At 34.2% G+C, this 23,136-nt stretch overlaps 1 protein-coding gene across 1 annotated transcript in view; it reads left to right on the top strand.

Moving 5' to 3' along the window:
- Nucleotides 1-2,729: 2,729 nt before the first annotated feature.
- Nucleotides 2,730-23,136, top strand: part of LOC105620690 (homeobox protein SIX1) — a 33,035-nt gene continuing 12,628 nt past the window's right edge. The window contains exons 1-3 of the mRNA XM_012202180.1: nt 2,730-3,035; nt 8,978-9,260; nt 10,633-10,867. Coding sequence (XP_012057570.1) covers nt 2,730-3,035; nt 8,978-9,260; nt 10,633-10,867 — 824 coding nt within the window. The remainder of the gene's footprint in view (nt 3,036-8,977; nt 9,261-10,632; nt 10,868-23,136) is intronic.

The following is a 23,136-nucleotide window of genomic DNA, read 5'->3' as shown; positions in this document are numbered from 1 at the left end:
AAACCGGGTTTAAAACCGGTTTAAAACGGTTAACGTACGTACCGTCCGTACGGGAACGGTACGTCGTCGTACGTACGTACGTAGTAGTCGACTACGTCTCGTCGTCGTCTCTCTCTCTCTCTCTCTCCTCCTCTCTCTCTCTCTCTCTCTTTCTCTCCCCCCTCTCCATTTCTTTCACCCTTTCTCTTTCTCTCTTACTCATCGCCGTGCCGGACGTTCGTAACGAGGCTCATTTGGTGGCGCGCACGCGACCAATGGCGCGGCGGTATGGTGGCTGTGGCCATGCCCAGCGGCCAATAGCGCCATGCGTCACACAGCTGTCATCTTGGCCACTCCCCTTACCAATCCGTACCGCGTCGCGCATGACGCACTCGGTTCGCCTCGCTAACACGCCGCGTCGCCAGTCTCTTCTGATGCGCGCGTGAGGAGTGTTTCTCTCTCGCGCGGCAGCGAGAGAGACAGAACGGCCTCATTGATCCGCCGCCTCACGAGGTCTGCTTCTCCAGACGCGATTTAGATCAAGATCGCCGAATTGGAATCACTGTTGAGAGACGGATCCGGTGCGCGTGAAATCGCAAGTGAAATTGGAAGTGAATTCGGTGCGGACTCTTGCCGAAGAGCCGCGGTTCTTCCTAGTATAGTCGGTGTTGTTTCTTTGGTGATGAGTATCTCGCTGGAAACGATGACGGGGTTAACCGAGTGAATCGACCGAAGAAATCGTCCGGGTGGAATTTTCCGGGCACACCCGTTCTTCGCGAAGGCATGATGCTGAGAGACCACCGCAGTCGAAGACCAGATTCTTAGCTTGTACCAGAGGTCATTTAATATTTGAATCAGTGCCGATTCTTGTAAGCTCGTCGGACGCACGATATAACAAGAACGTGAAAATGCAATAGCCAAGGATTATCTCCATCGCCCCAATATACTTCGTTAAGAAGAGTGAAAAAAAGCATCGCATTTATTCTGCGTTCAGAGGCGCCATTAAATTGTCAAGTGGTGTTTAAGAAGGAAATTTGAAGGTGAAAGAGCAGTTTGGTGACATTTTCATGGAGAGAGCATCACGACGAGAGGCGTCGATGGGGTTCAAGGAGAGCGAGAGAGACGCTCTTTAAGGCGCCTCTAATAATAGCAGCACGCTCGCGAGTATACCAAGCAGTCTATAAATACGATCGCTGGCCCCGTGGAAACACGAGCCCGTAGATTTCACGATGCAACCTGTGTGTGGGCAGTAAGAGCGAGACAGGAAGAAAGAACAGCGAGTCGGAAGAAACGGTGAAGAGACGGTGATTCGCGGATGGACGAATAGAAAAATCTCTATCGCGCATCAATTTGACGGAAGTGTTTCTCGATGGGAAAGGTATAATGACTGTGGGAGTTTCACGAGCATTTCCATGAATGGTTGTAAGCCGCTCGTATCAAAACGATAGACAAGAATCGTCGGAAACGAATTGAAGATCATTGCCTGGAATGATTTGATCTTCCTCTTGGAATCTGCGATCTTACTCTCGGATTAGCTTTGCTCGCAGCAACATCCTAGCAAAATCAAAAGTTTGAAGGAAGATATCCAAAAAGATTATAGCAATGTTGGAATAGCCATTTTTTACTTTTTGAAACGTGATTAACGCTAGATCGCAGACCAACGTGAAAGTCCAGAAAGAAGTAAGAATCCGCGACTTCGAACTGACCGTCGGCTCGAAGATGCGATCACAAGACTGAAAAGAATCTCGTTTTGTAGGATTTTTTCCGCTTCTGTTTGCCGATATTGACTGGTGAGAGTTGAAAATATCACGCGCTACTCGCGAGGATCTTCACGAGATTCTCGATCGAACGAGAGCAGATCAATCTGTCGAACGAATATTCAAGCACAACATTGCTGATCGATGAGTAATGCCTTGGAAAGGCATACAATCGTCCCAGCACGATCATCGGCACAGTTCGTCAAACGGAATGTAAAGGAGCTTCAATGTTTTCTTGTTTCAAGCTTCAACGTAGTGCAAATTTGAAATTTATATACCCAATTGTTTAAATTAATTGAACATTGGTTTAATCAATGACTATGACAGATAACGTTACACGAACAGAGGTTGAGGAAAATCAAGTGCACGTAGGAAAGATACATTTCGCGTTTAGCGGTAATTAAAAGTCAGCACTAGTTAAACTAGTGATCAATTTTGACGGGCAACGCAATAAGTGTATCGAACTATTATCAATACTTAAATTAAGCGACTTTATTATTGCCTTATGCGGATTTTTATCACTTGTCATCCTTTGATACATGCACAAGTCAGTTATGGGACTAACTTGAAGTGGTTTAATCTAAGTTGGCGACTCGCCGTGTCTTTTTAGACTATAATCATAAAACTTTTTTTAATTAAAAAGAAAACTTTTATATAATCAATCTAAACTTACGAGAATCCATATCGAATCAAGCCGCTTCTCTCAGGCGACATCGCGCATCAAGGATCTTGGATTATCATTGGGCGCATCGCGCGATGCTCTCAATACGTTTCAAGGATCCGCACTGATCCCCGCGAAGGGTTTAACCTGAAAAATGAGCGGCGAGTGAGGGGTAGTTTTCCTTTCGTGTAGCGTCGGATCGGAGAACCCGTGAGCGGCGACGCGGTTCGTCGCGGTCGCAAACGCGAAGCGGGTAGGACGATCGTGTCACAACGGTGGAGGGCGGCGGTACCGTGCGGGGGGTCGTCGTGGACCCCGGAGATGACGCAGCCATGATGGCCTACGGGGGCACCGCTGGTAACGGGGGCGCGATGGGCCCGACGTCCGGCGGCGGCGGCAGTGGTAGTGCGGATGTCCTGGGTACCGCTGCCGGCGACTACAGTCCTCAGAGCACCCCTACACCTTTGACCGGACACTCGACGACGGCCGGCTCGGTGGAGAATGCTTACACACCCGGCGCAACCGGGGCGGCCAGCTACAGCCCCCAGGATAGCCCGGCGAGCTCTGCCGGGGGCAGTGGTAATGGCCAGCTGCCGAGTTTCGGTTTCACGCAGGATCAAGTAGCGTGTGTCTGCGAGGTAAGTCGTGTGATCGCCTGTTTCATGGAGCTCCTCCGATAAGAGACACGAAAACATACTGAGTAATACGCAAGAAAGGTAATTAAGTAAATGAGTGTGATGAAGTCACACAAACAAGATTTAAAGAGAAAGAAATGGAGAGAAGAGGAAGAAAATAAAAAGCTGATTTCTTCAATACCTAAGCTTTTTAAGTCTCAAATCATAAGAAATTGATCATAATTGATTAGTCTTCTCACATGTTCGATTATGATTGGTCAATTTATTCCGGCTTAAGACTTAAAACTCAAGTAATGAATTATTACTGAATGCCTTTTATTTAGTAAATAAATCGACAGTATTGTTATCTTTGTTACTCATGGAATATAAAGAAAATTATCATATATAGAACATTATGTCACTAAATGAATAATCCATAGAAAGCTCATTAACTTTTGGGATTTGTAACTGGGAGCTTATCTTTCACATTTGTAATTATGTTCAAGTGATAGCTTTGATTCTCAAATTATTAATAATGGGCGAATTTAAGATGGCAAAGCAGCTGCTCGCCGAGCAATTAAACATGATGAATGTTTTAATTAAACCAACAAAAGAGTTTAATAAGAATAGTATTTGATGAGACCAAACAGAATTTCTAGTCGTCATAATCAGAAATTTTGTTTAATCCCATCAAATGCCATTTTTGTTGAGTCTTTGTTGATTTGAATCAAAACATTTTTCTCAGTATAATAATATGTAATTTTAGGATGATGCATAAATCAAGTTATCATTGTAGCTGCATCAAGAAATTTGCAGTTAAAAGTGTTTTAATTGAATCTTAATTTAATTATTATTTTTATTTACTTGATAATTAGATTGTGATTCCAACTAATTTATATGACGAAAAAAATTGATCTTCAAAAATATATTCAAAGAATGTCTGATAAATTAAAATGACTTTCTATAAGTATCACTCTATGAAATGTTAATACAGATGACAAATGAATGTTAATACAGAAATTCTACGTTATTTCGTGACTCTTATTAGATGATCTCTAGCTGCATAACACGCGCCTGCTGCATTCAATTGTTTAATGCTATGCGTCGCGTTTATAGTAAGCATGCAATTCACATTTCAATTAAAATCTAGACGTAGATATAAACATTTTTCGCAATTGCAAATTACATTCAATAATATAATTATATAGTATGATTGATCTTCATGCAACTCGATGACTCATTCAGCAGAGAAAATTAATTAGTTAGCGTTTAATGATTCTTTAATAATTGATTCTTGCCTTTAGTTCTTCTAAATTTAAGTATAAGAACCAATCGTATTAAAGAATCACTAAGCGCAAACTGATTAGTTTTCTCTACTGAACGCACCCATTGTCGTCAATTGTTTTGCACTGAACTTTACTCGCACTTCAAGAAATAGAAAACAGTATTGCTCTTAAAATTTTATTATATATGATCTATGAACAAAAATATATTATAAGATTGCCAGAAATCTATGCGCAATATTCGCGACGCACAGCTTATAACAATGATCGCTGATGATTGGCTAGCAATCGCTGCACTTTCCTCGGCAAATAATACCGGTCGATTTTTATCTCGTCGAAATGTGACATCATTAGATTCTATCATTAATTGCGATAAACATCACGAGAATCTCTTGTCGCGTGCAAGTTTATTTAAATGTCGCAAATTGGAATAAATTGCTTCTTTTCCAATCATCATCGTGTTGATTATCGTTGTAAAGTGTGGAAATAGCGAGAATCTACGTGGATTCCCGATGATGAAATTGCTGCCGCGACGACGGTCGTTACGTCGCCGACGTAATGTGCAGCGTTATGCGCCAAGATTCGCTTGCATGTCACACGCTTAATAGAATCTGCACGATTTTACTGTAACCGTAAATTGTTTTGCGTGCGACGTTTACGTCTCTCATATCGAACATCCCACATGTTAACTCGTCCTGTTCGAGAAAAAGAGCGAGAGAGAGAAAATAGGCGATTCTTTCCGCGTTTGGCAAAATTTTCAATGATTCTTTACTGCATCGAGTTGCACTCATGCGGCATACAGTCTCGAATTTAATTGACAAACGATTCATTTAACATATCATTTTTATCAATAAAACTGAAAATTAAAATAAGTAAACAATAGTAAAATAAGTATTTGCTTACGAATCCAATAAATTAGCTCGTAAATATTTGGATTTAAATCGAAAAATATAAAATATTGCAGACGAGAAAATAGATACGAGATCATTAAAAATATAATGTATCGCAAAAAAGGTTAATTGCGATATACTTTTTAGTCCAAGTGACGTAAATATCTAAATATATTTAAAATACGTCTCTAGCCTTTCGATTTCCCTTGGATGATGCCTTTTAAATTTTTGTGTTGCTGCGTTGTCTATTTAATTTTTTTTATTTGTATCGCGTAGGTGTACTCGCCATGTGAATATTAAGAGTTAATTTCTATATTTTACGCCGTAGATGATGAAAATATTCATGAACGATTGAATCGTGTGGCGGTCGTAGCGCGTATAAGATAACGAGTATGCGAAAAGATGGGTTTGCCAAATGCGGAAGTGATCGGCCGCAGATTGCATCGTTGCACGACGCGTTCTTTCTTGCACGTGCATACCCCTGTACCAGCGCTATAATTATGCGGCTAGACTTTAACTCCTTGCCCACGTCACACAGACAATTATGGCGCTCAAATTCTGCGATTGGACTTTGAAGAACGCTAAGGGCCCTACGATTATACATGAGTAATCCGCGACATTGGAGTCGCTAGCGCATATTGATTTGTATTTTTCAAAATATTGTGATATATTGTTGCCATACTCTGTGACACGTGGGCGCTAGTTGTCTTGTATCATTCGAGGTGCCCATGATAGTTCCCTTTTCAAAGCATAAACGAAATCGACGTTTTACCGGGTGTCGGCCGATCCATTTCTTGTCGAATCGCATGAAATCGATCCTGTACTCGAGAAAAGGAGAAATGATAGGACTGAATGATTTCTTCCTAAATCTGATTAAATTATTCTAGAACATCGACTTTCAATCCCAGTTTAAATCAATCCGAATTGAATTATACTATAATTTCAGATTCAGTCATTTTTAATCTTAATTTTAACTTTAATGTCTACATCGATCATTAAATAAAATTATTAATTATTAATTATACATGTATTTTTTAGATTGATACGTATTGATGAGATTTAAATATAATTCGTCCGTTGATGATAAGATTTAAATATTATTATTATTATTCATTAAACTTCAAATGGAGAAAGTGAAACAATTTTCTTAAATTTTGATTTCTTTTTTTATACGATTTTTATATTTATATTTATTCGATTTTTAAACGTATTAATGTACCAAAAATTATTATCATTACGGATTGAATTTTTGTGTTGTTTAATTCTAAAAGAGAAAAAGGATTAACTCATATATGATCTTTCTAATCAGCATCTTCATCGTTGACAGTTAATCCGTTCTTGAGATCTATGTCGTACATTTCTCTTCGTTTGGATGACATGACATTCATTCCTCATTATGCCACGCGGCAAGATTAATCGGCCATATTGCGGAAAATTCGGCGACATCCGGCGACGACAGCGAGCAGACAAAGATGACAGGTGTACAGAGCTCATATTGCTAATTAAGCGATCATCAGACACCCGTTTTCATATGATCGGCAACGTCTTAATTTCGTGCCGGTACTTTCGCAGCAATTAATTTTGTACGCTAAAAGGAAATTTCGAGAGATTCTCTCTCTGCGATATTAATTTTCTTCGAACATATAAGATTCATGAATTTAAATTAATATATATAAAATTGAATTTGAAATTATTATAATTATTGAAACATATAGCAAAGAAGATATAAAAATGAATATAGTCCTAATATTCTTTGCATTTATGCTTATATCAAGAAAGTGACAATTAAGGTCAAACGCCTATTTACAAGTATATAAATTTTGTATTGTAATAAAGTTTGTATGTGTATCGATTTTACAAATAGTACCATGCTTTTAGCAAATCAGTTATATGTAAATTAAAGATACGTAATACGGTGATATCTAGACTGGCAATATATGACGCGTGATATATCGAGTAAACGTCAGTGATGCAAAGCAGCAGACATATGCGGACACCGGCAAATATTATAGATAGCTCATTTCTCAAACGGAATCCTCGGTGGTTAATTATCAACGAGAGAAACACGCAAGGGATAACATGTTTCGTACCGATAAAACGAACTGAAGTATATGACGAAATAAAATTGATGTATAGTTCCACTTAGGATCATGTTACGCGATCGTTTAAGTTCATTAACGGTCATTTCGAGAAATTATACGAATGTTAAACGTCACGGATATGTCGAGTGTAATTTTATATATTAGTAATTATCAGATTTTGTCTTGATCTCAAATGATATTTTATTAAAAGTATATTATTTATTAAAACTATGCTAAACAGTTTTATGAATTTTTATATTTTAATTTGGTTATTTTATTATCAAAATTTTCGCAATTTCGCAGCTTCGCATTATTGCGTGATATGTTCATGTTTTTAATAGAAATGCACAAACTGAATAAATAGAATTTTCTCTTATGATTATAGATTCTGATATCTTAACATAAGAGATCACCGACTGTTGTAAAATATTTGAGATATTTCGAGAAATTCACGAAATCGTGTATGAGACTATTTTAATCGTTCCAAGACACGAGACTCATTTCTGCTTGCTCGCAAAAATTTAATTGAAATTCGTTAATATATCGGTATAGAAGGTATATTCTGAATCATTCCTCTTCAAATTTCTGAATCCTTATCCCCATGTAATATTTAATCTCATCCAGTTTTTTACAAGTTTTAATTAGATTTTATAATCCAAAAATTTCTCTTTTTTAAGGAAGATAATAATTTTCCTAAGAAAATATTCACAAAGTCAAGATCAATTTTTCATCTTTATTGATATGATTCTAAACAGATATGATTTTAAACTGATTTTATTGAGGAAAAAAGAAATAATTGGGCGTGTGTAACAAATAATAGATCTCCACACTAATTTTTTGTCAAAAATACTATATGAATACACAGAATTATCCAAGATTTAACTTAAATAGTTATTATAATATATTTCTATTAAAGAAAAGAGAAAAAATTTCAAAAATATCTAAAGTTTTATCTAAAGCTGCGTCACTTCGTTTTTCTTAAAGGAGTTTTGATAAAATAACAGTAACTGAGAGACTTTTATATCCAAATTATATTCAAATTAAATTAAATTAAATATTCAAGTTTTTATAAAAGTTAACATTTTTCCATTTAAGAATCATATATATATATATATATATATATATATTTAAACGATTCAATCAATGATTAATTCGAATCACACACACACACACACACACACACATTGTTTGACTTTGTAAATACTTTTTAGCTCCTTCATTTAATTTTAGATTATTTATCATAGAGAGCATTCTATTTTATGTCCTTTTATAATTTTTTTACTTGCACTTTGTGAATAATTAAATTAAATGTAACAATACAGCTTGTATTTTGTTAAAAATTGAAGAAAATTAAATTTAGCTTAATTTTCTCGATTTGAAAATTGTAAATACAAGAGAATTAATCTAAATTTAATTTTTCCTTGTTAAAGTTAATTTTTCCCGGATTTTTCATAAAAACAGATTATTTATAATAGCTTTAATAGTCAATTTTTGTAATCTTTCATTCCCATCCTAATTCTCGCAATTCTTTACACGAAAATGTTCCGACCAACCTGTTAATCACTGGTAGTTGTCCAACTCATCTTCCTTGAACGAAACGATCAGCTAAAAGAGGTGAATATGAGACATATACAAGATACACTAGAATAAGAGGAGACCCGGGATGAGTTTTGCCGACTAACAGTGTGCCCCCCCTGTCTATCGTCTTCAAGGCGATGGTGTCGAATGTCCAGGTTCTTCAGCAGGCAGGCTCCGTGGAGAGGCTCAGCCGATTTTTATGGTCTCTGCCGGCATGCACCAGGTTGCACCGGCACGAGAGCGTGCTCAAGGCCAAGGCGATCGTTGCCTTCCATCGGGGCCAATTTAAGGAGCTCTACAGGATCCTGGAGAGTCACACCTTCAATCCGAACAATCATCCGAAGTTGCAGGCTCTCTGGCTCAAGGCCCACTACATCGAAGCCGAAAGGCTGCGCGGAAGGCCCCTCGGCGCAGTTGGTTAGTAACAATTTTTAATGGTTTTTTTTTTGTATTATACATGTAAGTAAAATGATAAGTAGAGATTATTTTTCTGTGCAAATTCAATATAATATTTTTTTTAATGACGATTGTTAATTGCTAATTTGCTTTGTATTGATTTCAATTGTTTTATTAAATAAGTATTTCTCGTTTTGTATCAATATTTATTAAGTTTAACAAAATATCCTTGTAGGGTTTGAAAAAAAATATAAATTGAATTTCAAATCCTTACTTAAATACTAGTCAATATTGATTGGTGAAAAGATAATTGAAGAACATAGAGAAAAATAGTATGTTTAATATATCTAGCACCGTAAATAATTGCTCTCTAAAAATAAATAAATTTAATTTATCATAGAACATTCACATAAAGCAAAAAGCCATTGAAAGTGGAGTAGTGCTTTGCCGACAATGATTAACTTTCTTCATTAAAAATCAGAAAATCCGAGTGGACACGAAACTATGTCACACATCTCATTAAATTAATGATCCTTAATATGGTATTCTCAAGATGTGATCCTTATTATTATTCTCGAGATACATGTATATGTTTTACTTTAAAATGAAGTATAAATATTGCAAAAATGTCATCGTATATAAATTTTTTTTTAAAGAAATTTCTGAAATTTATAATAACTCACTACATATGATAATTTATGAATAATTTATCCAATTCTCGATATAAGATATTACTTTGCGAATTAAACTTGAACAATATATTAGTGCAGCATTAAAATCTTGTTTTAATGCGATGCGAACCGCGTGCGCGTCACATTTATTTTCGAGTTTAGGACGTTTATTACGTATGGCAATTATAAATAAACAATGCGCGAAACGCACGCCGCAACGGTTTTGACATAACGGTCAAAAGAACGGACAAAGTTATTATCACACTCAGCTAATGAGCAGTATAGACTTGGCCCTATTTTACCCGCTCAATTCGCAAGCGGTGCGCGTCGCGCGTGAAACCGACGACGTCGCCGTCGTTGCACTCGGCCCAGAAACCAAATCCGTCTTCAAAAAAGAGAAGCTAGAAACAAAGCATGCTTCTGTGTGCGCGTTGAGAGAATCGGAGTGCCGTAACACGCCGCTGCTTCCTCTTCCGTTTTTCACAGCGTCGCGAATCCGTGTTCGCGGTGAAAATTTTCACTCGCAGAGTACCGAAGTGTGTTTATCTTGGAGCCGTCAAAATGTGTATTTAAAGATACAGGTAGACTTTAGCGATGGTATTCTAATTTCTGACAGTACTGTAATAGTAACGCTTTTAAAATTGCGTTCTTATTTTCTTTGAAAAAACAAAATGTTAAATTAATATCCTCACTTATAGAGGGATTTGTCTTTTTATTTGCAGGAAAGTACCGAGTGCGTCGTAAGTTTCCGCTACCGCGCACAATCTGGGATGGCGAGGAGACGTCTTATTGCTTCAAAGAGAAGTCCAGGAGCGTTCTGAGGGATTGGTACGCCAACAATCCGTATCCGTCGCCGCGCGAAAAGCGAGAATTAGCGGAGAGCACCGGCCTTACCACCACGCAAGTCAGTAATTGGTTCAAAAACAGGAGACAGAGAGATCGTGCTGCCGAGCATAGGTGAGTCTTTGACAATAAAGACTGTTTCTGCTTAGTTAATTACACAAATTAAATTCTTATTTTCTCGCCTCGATAGAATTGAAAGCTAGGAGTGTTTCATTCTGAAAAATATTTCTAGATTCTAGACAGACAGAAGTATACAATAATTTACATCAAAGTTTAACTATCCGAAAAAAATGAAAAAGTGAAGATTTAAAGGCGTTAAAAAAATAAGCAATCCAATGTCGAAGAAATATTACAGGCGTCAAATTGGATCAATTGGAAATAGGAGTTTTCTCGAGTTTTCTCTATTATACTTTTACATTTTCTTAATACTAAATTATATTAAATTATCTTCGTTGAAATATTTTATTAAGTACGTAGATGAAATAAATTATACACATATAATAGAAGAACATTAACAGCTAATAACTCAAGATATTAATGATGCAAAACTAACATAATTTCTAAAATTTAATAAATGACGAACGATAAAGTTCATATAACGTAACTGTCTCATTAAATACTTTGTCAAGTAAACAATATTCGACGATATTTCTACATCCGACAGTACAGATATACAATTGACGGTGGTGGAATTTTCGTCTCTCGCGGATAGAAGTGATCAACTCGTAGGAGTCCCGTGTTGTTTGGAAGGTCGTTGCTCTACATCCGATTTTAGAAACGAGCGGAGGCCCCATAACTATGTCCGTAATGTGATGCCTTCCACCGCGTAGCGAGAGCATCGTGTCGCATGCATATTCGTATATACGGCCGTCCTTTCCTTTGCCGAGTGAGCGAACGAGCGAATAATAAATAAATAAGTACCAGCTGGGCCATCTGGGCCATTGACAGAGCCAATCTCCCGCGAATTCTTCCGCGAAACTTAGCACGTCGCGTCGCGTTGCGACGAAATGATGACGAGTCATTACGATGATCAAAAGTGTGCCACGTTTCTCTGTCTCAGTCGGCCGATTAATAAATTGAATCGGATATAAATTCATTGCAAGAGAAACTTCTGATCGTTATATATCGTAAATACTATACATTCTTGTCTCCATTAATAAAATTTATTATTTGTTTTTAATAATATCAGCGTTTATGTGCTTCTCTTTCTAAAAGCATTAAATTGTAAAGCAAATTATGACTGGTATTCGTAATCTATTCTTATTTCAAGACCGTTTTAAGTAATATCTTAAGATGTTAAAATGACCTCTGATTAGTTCATGAAATCTTAAGATTGTACCTAAGGCGATCTTAAATATAAAAATCAATTATAAATACTAGCCTATAATTATTGTAATGAATTAAAGTATAGTATTGATAAGACAATCATAACTTAACATTACATTGAGAACAATTTTTTATTTTGAATCAGAATTTCAATTAATTGCTCCAACTAAATCTCTTTTTTCAGTGTATAATTGCTAAAAATTTTGAACTATAAGAATTGATTTAGAATAATTCATTATAACAATTTGAAGATTAATGTTCGCGAAATCATACACGAATGCAATTGAACAGATATTCCTGCGATTATATTAGATGATTGGAGGTTCGGAAGCAGAGGTTCTTTGCGGGATTTCCTGTAATTAATATGCGACGAATGATGCCATACACACGTATCCGCAAAGTCATCGGATAAGTCTGTAAGATCTATCGTCATGATGCTTATAGGGTGATCATAAATTCTTTGATACGAATTTTATTTGGAATTAATAAATTTTCTCATATCAATCTCAGGATCTCCTAGCAAACGAGAATGGATTAAAATGTATTGAAATGTTTTTCTATCTGAATGCGTATTTTAAATAGCGAATATTTTTTTTGAATTCAATTGGATTCATTTGGATGCAATTGGATTGAAAAACTGCATTTCCTATTCAAAATTTTGAATTGAACAATATTCATAATGCACAGAAAAAGCTAATATTATTTTTAGATTGAAAGGCATAAAGATGTGCAATTCCTATAAATGAATAGAAATACATTTAGGATTGAAAAGTATTCATTTTAACATTCGTGAATCAATATTTTTAAAAATCTGAATCCATTCCAATTCATTTCACTCCAGTCTCATTTGTTGGGCTATTTAATTTGTGCAAACTTGTTGCGAATTATAAACATACACTTGTTTTTTTTACGGATCTATTATATTTCCGCGAAGCATTCGATTTTAACGAAAATGATTTAATAAAGTACGCCTCTTATTATGGAGTTGAACTTTATTGAATTCAAATTTTGTTGATGTATAGATACGCGAAAATGGATTTTATATTCTCGAAAATTGAAGTTAAACTCAACGATTATATTAGATGATATTAGATACCGATATAAATCATCATTCTTGATCCTCGAAGCCACTTTGGAGCGAACGTTAATTCGCGAATACCTCGTAGACATGCACGCATCTCTGACCTCCTGCCATGGGAATATACAGAAGCCATAAGAAATTCGATACGTTCCCCGTGACATGTGTGTACTGGTCCTGCCATAATAGTGCTTCCCACTTCCTTCCCTTACGAGAAAATGCGTTCACGATTTGCATGGATCGACCGGATCCATACATCCTTCGATAAAGATACTCTGCTGACGCTTCTATTAATATATAATGTTAGTAGAAAACATATTTTGTTTAATAGATGACGATGGATTTTATGTTCATATTAGCCGAGAATAATGATAACATTGATAAATTTTAAAACATTGAGAAGAAATCTTTGAACGTATAAAAATATATACAAATGCAGGAAATCACTTACAAATTATGATAATGAATATGAACAAATTTATTTTTATAATAGTTTCTTTACACATTTAAGAAGACAATTTAATGTGGAATAAAAATATTTATTTATTAAAAAAAATAATAGAGATCAGTACTTAAAGAAAAATCTTTTTTATTTTATTGCGATTTAATAATACAAACATCAAATTTTTATAACAAATCGAATTTTTAAAAAATAAAATTTTTATCGATTTAATCTATAAAATTGAAAAAAATGTTGACAAAATAGCAATACAAAATAAACTTTTACAAAAATGATCTTTTTTATAGTTTTTATGAGAATAAATAATTTTTCTAGTAGTATTTAAGCTTAATTTATAAAAAGTTTAATCGCAAAAAATTAAAAAGATAAATCCTGATATCTATTATAGTTAATAAATCATAATAATGAATCATAATAATGAAAAAACTATATAGAAAAATATTATTTCAAAAAAAAATTTACAGTTCATAACACAATAGATTTTTTACAACAAAGTAAAATATATTTACTCAACTCAAAATTATTCTGATTTATCGAATGTAAGATCGAGAAATTTTTTAATAACAGACAGATTTTTATTATCTAATAAAGACATAAAAGAGATTTTCCGAATAAACTCTCATGTTTTTCGAGCAGTACATCTCATTTAATGTCTCATACATATGTATGTATAATTTTTTGCCTAGAATCGATATTTAGAATTGAATTAATATTTTAATATTCAAATAGCAGTGATATTTAATAATTAAAGATGTAGTTAAAATTTTTAATTGAGTAGAAAACAGATTTTGGCAACCAGTCTATTTTTTTTAATTAATGTAATTAAGTACTCTGAAATAAGGTCACTAAAAAATAAGAAGTCAATACTTCGAATTATTGACATTTCAAATCTTTACACTGTAACCCTAAAAGACTGTACAACAACAAATCTCAGATATTACAGATAAATATAATATATTAGTTTCATAATTGTTGCATCATAATATAAAATTTTTAAATGATTTTATGCCAATCTATATAATTTGATATATAATTTGAATAATCAAATTTAATTTAAAATATTCTAAAATTTTTATGTATTTGTACGACTTAAATTCCTAAATTATTTGAGAAGACAGAGAAATTTAATAAACTTATAATACTTGTGCTACATATTTTCATCTAATATTGTATCGAGTTAAATACATAGATTCTTTTGATTCCCATAATAAATTGACAATAAAAAAATTTGATTCTATTTATAGTAATGTTTGTAATAACGAAAAAAATAATACGTGTTCGAGAATTACGATCACAATTATGTAGTTATTTAATGAGAACATAGTCGAAAATTAAGTGAATATTTCGCGTATGCAGGGGCGGCGTCCCGACGATTCTCTGGGGACAGGGGCGTCTCGTGGGCGTCTGTAACCGACAAAAAACGTCAAATATAGGGACTATAGTCCTCCTCCGGGAGCTGTTATCGAACGATTTAACTATCTCGTTTCGATAAGATATAATGCGCACACTCAATAAAATACAGGCCGTCCAAAAAAGAGCAAAATGAATTTCGATAATGAATTATTTATACACAGCGTTTAACGCATTTACTATCAAGCGTTAATTGATAGAGAATAATTAACGTTAGATATGAAATGTATCATGTAATGGAAATTAAAAAAAAATGAAATATAATATATTCGATAATAACTATATAATGACGATAATAATTATAATAATAATATTGTAGCAATATTACCAACATTAATTCGTAATCCAATTTTTATTTTTCGCTCTTTTTACAAGTGGTTTATCATGCACGATTACGATGTCTACGTAGCAATTTATGTAGAAAGATAACGATTATGCGTTCTCTCGAGTTGTAAACGGCTGAATTAATTGATATCGGTTGGCCATAATTATCGACACAGAGCGCATAACTGAGCGGAAGTATATAAGCTTCAAATCGCGCGAAAGATAAGGTCGATCTAAACACAGTGGATTCTCGAAACACCCATAATACCCGTATAAGCTTAGTCCTCATGGGCCACTCTTTCTCTCTTTCTCTTTCCCTCTCTCTTCCTGCCATAACAAACTTTAAACAATGAGACTCGAACGAGATAAAAAGTCGTGCTGTATGCCACGATTGTTTTGCATACCGAAAAATCAGGACTGACTCCGATAAGAGAGAGGGAGAGAACTTCTTCGACCATAATCAGCGTTAGATTATTTGCACTGGTCGATTCACGGCGAGCATGTATTAGAGATACAAAGTCGTCAGCATCCACTCCAACTGTGCCAAAGTGCATCCGTTGCACTTTGAGAACGCACAAAGCACGATGACGATGCAGTGTGTCAACGGCGAAACGTCGTTGCAATTGCATCACTGCCGACGATAACGGAAACGCTGTTCTCAGTACTCAGTGTCCGATGACAACGGAACGTGCGTGTATCGTCCAAACGTGAGATAACGCGCGGTGATGCTGATTAAGATGTTGGCGACGGCGCCGGATAATCCATGCGCATCCCTGTTGCTTCTCGAAATTTTCCGACGGTGCGTACGGTGTCGCGTTGCAGCGTGAAGGAGAAGAGCCTTCGGCGCTACTTTAGTCCGCCGGATGATCACTTCGGCCGTTAGGCTAAAAATAATATAATAGATAATATCTGACAATGGAGAAAGATATGGCAATGACGTACGTGTTTATATAGCTCGCAAATAGGAAATCGCAGGTTACAATCCCTATTTTAAGAAGCTATATATACAATGCACAATCAGAATTTTGTACGTACTTTTTAAATTCTTTGGATTGGAATCCTATTCTTAAAGATTGAAAATTCTATCATTTTTTTTTAAAATGGCAAAATTTTCATTCTTTAAAGTCAGATTCTTCCAAAGAATTTAGACAGTAATATAAATAAATTATCGCACTTTTTTCCTAATCTTTAATGGCTCATGTGGCCAATATATCCTTTGCACAATTATTTTAAAAATTTTATTTTCTTTCTCTCTCTCTCTCTTTCTCTCTGAAAAAGGAAAATGAAAAATATTGTCTAAAAGTTTTAAAGTTTATTATTTTTACATTCCTTTATCTCAAAAATAAATACGAAAAAAAAGATTTTTTGGCTGAAAAACTTTCTTGCAGCGTCATACTTGAAATTCTTGCGTAATTATTTTAATGGGCCAATTGTAATATCTATATTTAGTTAAATTTTTAGATACTTCAATCAAAATGTTCTTTAAATGGGTACATAATGTATATTTAATTCTATATATATTATTGAAAAATATAAATATAAATATACAATTTTTGAGGATTGCTCTCTAAGCACCTCATGTTACCACCTAGCTACTTACTGATTAATATACAGATTAGGTTTCACGAGTTTTCCTCGTAAACGAGAGATCGACTAGCATAACACAAGGAACACAAGTCAAGACAAAATCAAAATAATAATTTTTTAAATTATAAAATTTGTCTATTAATATTAAAAATCAAGATAAAATTATTTTAATTTTTTGTTGATTTTGTGTGTTCTTTCGGAATGTGTTCCTTCGGAATGAAAAAAGCACTTTTACAATTGTTGCTTCTTTAATATGATTCGTTCTTGTCCTCCATTCTTCACTAAATCTAAATGTATAAATGACAATCATATTAGAATCTTGTAACAATTGTAAAGTTACTTTTTCTGAATGCAGTCAATGATATGGTTTCATGATGGATATAAAAAAAAACGCTACAGTTACAGCATTTTCGGCAGCATCATGTTGCACTCGAAGATTTGAAAAACAGTCGGTCAGTCGGCTCTTTTTTTTCAAATATTGATTCTATCGCTCGGCTTGAAAAATAAATGCTGCACGTTTCGCGCTGCGATCCTTTTTTGTACGTACCGTTGTATATGTACAACACTTAAAACGCGTCGATTTCGATCATTGTCAAAACGACAAACAATAGAGCCACAGAAAGGTGGCGAGAAGAGACGGAAATATGGACGCTGGTGCATCCGCGAGTGCATTGTGCCTCCCATTCTCTTCACAGTCAAAAATAAACTCCCGACTGCACGCACTGGTCGCGCTGTATATTTTTTTTTGCTCTCTCACTTTCTCTCTGCGAGAGCGGCCGCGCTTGTATATGGCGCTTAAAACGTCTTTATTATCGTTGTGCTAGTCCCGCAGTTAGAGTCACGATGCAACGATCCCTGAAGGGACTTAGCTTTACGAGCGATGAGCTAAGGGCTAAGAGAGCAACATCTCGTGACGCCGCAGAAATAAATAAAAACTAAAGTATGGACATCTCATAATCGCTCTTCAACTTATCATATTTCGAATTTATTATTCTTTAGTCAAATGATTTTTAGGCCGAAAATCTTATCGATATTTAATTCTCAAGCCCACATCAAGACTATCTACAAAGATTGATATTGAGATTGAATTGGAATTTCAATCGGAAAAAAGAAAATCAATCTTGAGTCAACTTTGCTTTGATTGATCAATTTTCAGTTGATCAATCTCAATCATTTCCATTTCTAATCTGATAAGAACATTACACGCTCATGAGAACAATACATTAGTACAGTCATTGGTATAGCCAATGCTCAATTCTACATACAACTTTTATATAAAAATGAATATATTATAAAAAATTATTTAATCGAAATGCTAGACATTAAGAAATATACCTAACTAAGCAAATATTTTGATTAATAAAAAGTTATATAAAAGCAATGGAGAAAGTATATTAGAAAAGCATTGGAAAAAAACTGGTTGCCATATCAAAAAAGTGATTAAACGTTAAGTTAAAACGAGAAGATATTTGAAGCAGAAAGAAGCTTGGCTGGCATTTATAAAAATAATTTTACTTCCATTTCTGATTTCTAAATGAGAATTATAAATTGCAAAAATCAATCATCATAATTCAAGCAATGCCAAAGTTTTCAAAAGTTTTGAAATACATTGAAAATATAGATCTCTAAATGTGAAAATTATTGTTAACCTTTTCCATTGGAAAAACTAGTGCAGTACTGCTGCAATTGAGCGCAAATCGGTTTACATATTTATTTTGTGTAAACAAAAAAAGCTCGAGGAATAATTTTAAATTTAATTAATTTAATTAAATTTAATTTATTAATTTTAAAACTTTCTTTTAAAAAGCTTTTTATGTTTACATAACAGTAAGATTGGTAAGTTATCAAGTTAGGAAACATTCTACATGAAAGGATACGAATTCTGCGCTTATTCCGGATTAATGGGTAAACTCTAAACATGCATATATTAATAAATAATTTAATTTTATTGATATGGAGCTATCGTGACAAGAACACATAAAAAAGAATCTGTGAAAGGGTTAAATTATTTATTAATAATGAAAATGTGTAAATTGATTTGCATTGAATTGCACCAGTTTTCCTATATAGTGGAAAACGCTATAAAAATGCAAACAACAGTTTTATAACAATGACGTCTCGATGATAAAAAGAGACCATCTCTCTTATAGCGAGTTTGCCGTTCGCCGGCTTGCTCGATGGATCGAAGGGCTATATCACGCTGGCAGAAGCCAGTAATGGCTTCGACGTTGTTCTCCAGTGTCAACAAAACATTGCTAATGTACCAACCCTCGAACCCTCACCCTCGCTCTCGCCCTCGCCTTCGTTCTCGTTCGCCCCCTTCATCCGACAGCGCGGAGAGAAAAATGGAGGGAAAGGACATATAGTAGGGACGTTATTTCCAGTCGGCCGACAATCTTATCCCATGTGATCGATTTGTTGTTAAAATTTAAGTCGTCTCTCCCGGACCGATTCAATCGATGGCTCCTGTCGGCGTTGACCTCGATTCGATCGATCAATCGCATTATAAAATATAGAAATTTCATGAAATTTTAAATTTATGTTGCTATATCGGTCAGACAGATTAATATTATCGCGATTAATGTTGTACAATTGTACAAATTAATATAACTTTCATGTAACTTAATATAACTCAACTACTTCCCTTCTTTTCATTGCGGAGGGAAGTTCAGTTCCTTCCGGCGTTATTCAATAATTTTTATACATGTATACATACATTAAATTAAATTAAATTAAATAATTAATTTTGTATAAACACAAAAAACTCAAGGAATAGATTTTTAATTTATTAAATTTTTTTAAAACTCGAGCTTTTTGTTTACGCAACAGTAAGATTGATAAATTATTAAGTCAGGAAACATTCTACATGAAAGGTACTCTGCACTTATTCTAGATTAATGACTAAACTCTAAACACGCTCCATGATCATCGCTTGGAAACTACTGGCAGTAAGATTAACGTCTCTCTCATTTGTCGGCCGTCAGAGATTGTCCACTTTAGATTAGATTAGATTAGGGACGGACGTTTTATTCGCGCCGCATAAGCGAAAAATACGCACTCGGCTGCTCACCGCGTTTGTTTGTGGCGACGTTTTATCGGGCGACGTGTGCGGTTCTTCTGACGTTTTCTACGAACTGGACTCGATGATCCGCCATCGTAATCCGTATCACCATCGTAAAATTCTACGCATGAACAAAGAAGGGCGATATAATAGATCACACACAAGCTGCGTATATTTCAGAAGTGACAACTGTTAGCCATGTACAAAGGTTATGAAAAAACTAATCGGAATAATTACAATACTAAAGATCTTATTTTTGTAATCCTTACAATATAGTATTATCAAACGAACTTTCTCTTTTCTATGACTGTTATTATTCATTAATAAACTTATTGGTAATAAAAATAAAATTATCGTAAACAATAGTTGAATTATTATTGAGTATACGACATTTTTGTTGTCGCTATTTTGTTGTTATAGAATAAAAAAAAGAATCTTTATTAATGATTATAATCATTCACTAATAACACTGTTAAGAATTACAGAATAGAGCCCTAAATGTAAGACTGAAAAGTTTTGATAAATTCAATTACCCAAATTAAATCTATCTGATAAATCTTTCATACATCTTTTTGGAATATCTTTGCAACAAACCGTGATTCTTTCTTATATAAATATATATATATAAAAAAACTGTTTAGTTTTATAATTATTTAATTTCCTAAATAAATTGTTATTTTAAATATTATTATTAATGAATAATTATTTTTTAAAGCATTTATCTAATATACAAAAATCTTCGACATTACTCGGATTTATTAAAATGTAAAAATTTCAATATGTTATAAAGCAAATGTATTGATAAACATAAATATATTTTTCTTCAATGTCAAATATATATTTAAATAGAACAAAGAAGTATAATTAATAAGCGTAGGTAGTAATATTTAACAATTATATTTTTCAAAAATATTGAAATTTCTCATTTACGACCGTCATAATTATGTTGGTAAATTCTGGCTATAATATACTGGCTTTATTGTTATAATAAAAAGTTAGACAACTTAAAAATTAAATTAAAAATTTCTGTGCATAAAAGATATTTTTAGGACGAAACTTTTAAAAGTATTTTATATTATTATAATAATAATCATCATCAAGTTGAGATAAAAAGATTGAATTTCAGTACTCGATGGATTTACTGCGTAATAGTGTAAAAATACAATGCTGAACTTTTTGTGAAGTTACGCAATAATATGGAATAAAAATGAAATGTGATACGCAATTACGATTTTAATGTTTAATATTGCTAACATATTTTTCACCTGATTGAACAATACGTGTATCTTTTATTAAACCTTTTATGAATATTAAATATTAAATTTTCAATCATTATTTTACTTACGCAACGTTGTGCAAAATTTAATAAAATGCGAATAAGACGGATCAATCGAGATTAATAAATAAAGAAAAATTTTTTATATTCCTTTATTAATTTCGATTGATCCGTCTTACTCGCGTTTTAATACAATAATATCTTTTAATATTTCATAATAATTTTCGAGCGCATAGATATTCTGGTTAAATATATAACATTTATTTTATATATATATATATATATACACACATATATACATATAATATCTACATTCTTGATCTTCAAGACGGAAAATAAGTTCGCGCTTTCATACATTTTCTACATACACTTCATCAAATTTTAGCGGGATAATTTTGTTTAATCGATTCGACGGTTGATTAACCGCGAATATCGATTCGCAGACAAGAGGGTTAAAAATAATCCAAGTAGCAAGTTTTCTGGAAGGGACACTGTACTTTCGCCGGATGTAGAATGAGACAGATGGGAGAATCGGCGTCGAGAGGGCGGTAACGGCCGCGGGGGTGGTCGGTAAGGGTTAGAGACAGGGGTGGCTGCGCCAATATTGACTCCTTCTGAAAAGCCGAGACTCGTCGGTGACACAAAGAGGGTGGCGCTACTTTACCTCGCCCTTCGTACACCCGGTACGCCCTAAGGTACTTTCGACATGGCGTCCAACTGGCTAACTTCGACGATTGTGACGTCTGCCGCCTCAATAATTACTCGAAGGCTCGAAATGCTGTCAAAACAGATTTTTTGAACCGATGATATTATATAATACAAGCAAATGGTAACATGTTTCTTTAAAAAAAAAAAAGAAACAATATTTTAAGTAACAGCAACTTTTCTCTACCTCAATAGGTAATCAAATTTCTGTTCTTATTCTAAAATTCATGAGTTATATAATTTAGACATTCGATCCTTTGGAATATTCGATTTTATACGGTACGCAGATAATATTGAATACGTTATTCATGATTTTATTGTATGAATATGAATACTTTCTATTTCGCGTTGATTGTATTACGTTATGAGGTGATGTACAAGATGATTTCAAACATTTAACTTGCGTTAAATATATTTTATAGTGCATTAAAATTCATTCATTTTTCTTTTTAATTAATTTACATTCGATACCATTTTGTTCGTGTATCATGTATTGGCGAACGTGTATTGATTTTGATGAAAGTAACTGTTATTATTACATCCCGGAGTTATGAATTATTCGCAAAAATCTCGATGGATTGATGGCATAATGCACCGCATGTGTATCCGAAGGCGTGTTTTTTGATATTTCGCTTTCTCCACGAATGACCATCGTGTAAATTTTTGCAAGCGAATAAAGATGCTTTCGGGTCAAGCGGAAGGAGACACTCGTTCAAATTGTAGCGCCGACGTGGCCCCGAAATAGCCACGAATACTGGTACCATTCCCTGGTTTACGGTTACAGCGGGCACGGTGTCTGGGCAGCGCGCTGCCCGTGTCTGTAATCAGAGAACTCGCTTCAACGCTGTGTGTCGTAGCCGCTACTGCCGTATCCGCTTCCAAGTTCTGGACTCTAAATGTCAAATCATTCACGTTAATTAATCCAACATACACACGCTAAACACTGCATTATGTCACAATTAAAGCGATGAATTATCATAAATGTCATCTGGATTTCTGTAACACAGAGGACAAGAGAGAGAGAGAGAAAGAGAGAGAGAGAGAGAGAGAGAGAGAGAGAGAGAGTATTACTATTACTTTATTACTTAAGTTAGTATTATATTATATAAATTATTTTATTAATTTATTTAGTATACCGTATTAATAATAAAATTAA

This window comes from Atta cephalotes, assembly GCF_000143395.1.
Source record: "Atta cephalotes unplaced genomic scaffold scaffold00028, whole genome shotgun sequence".
Lineage (NCBI taxonomy): Eukaryota > Metazoa > Arthropoda > Insecta > Hymenoptera > Formicidae > Atta > Atta cephalotes.
This window is presented reverse-complemented; position numbering and strand designations above follow the sequence as displayed.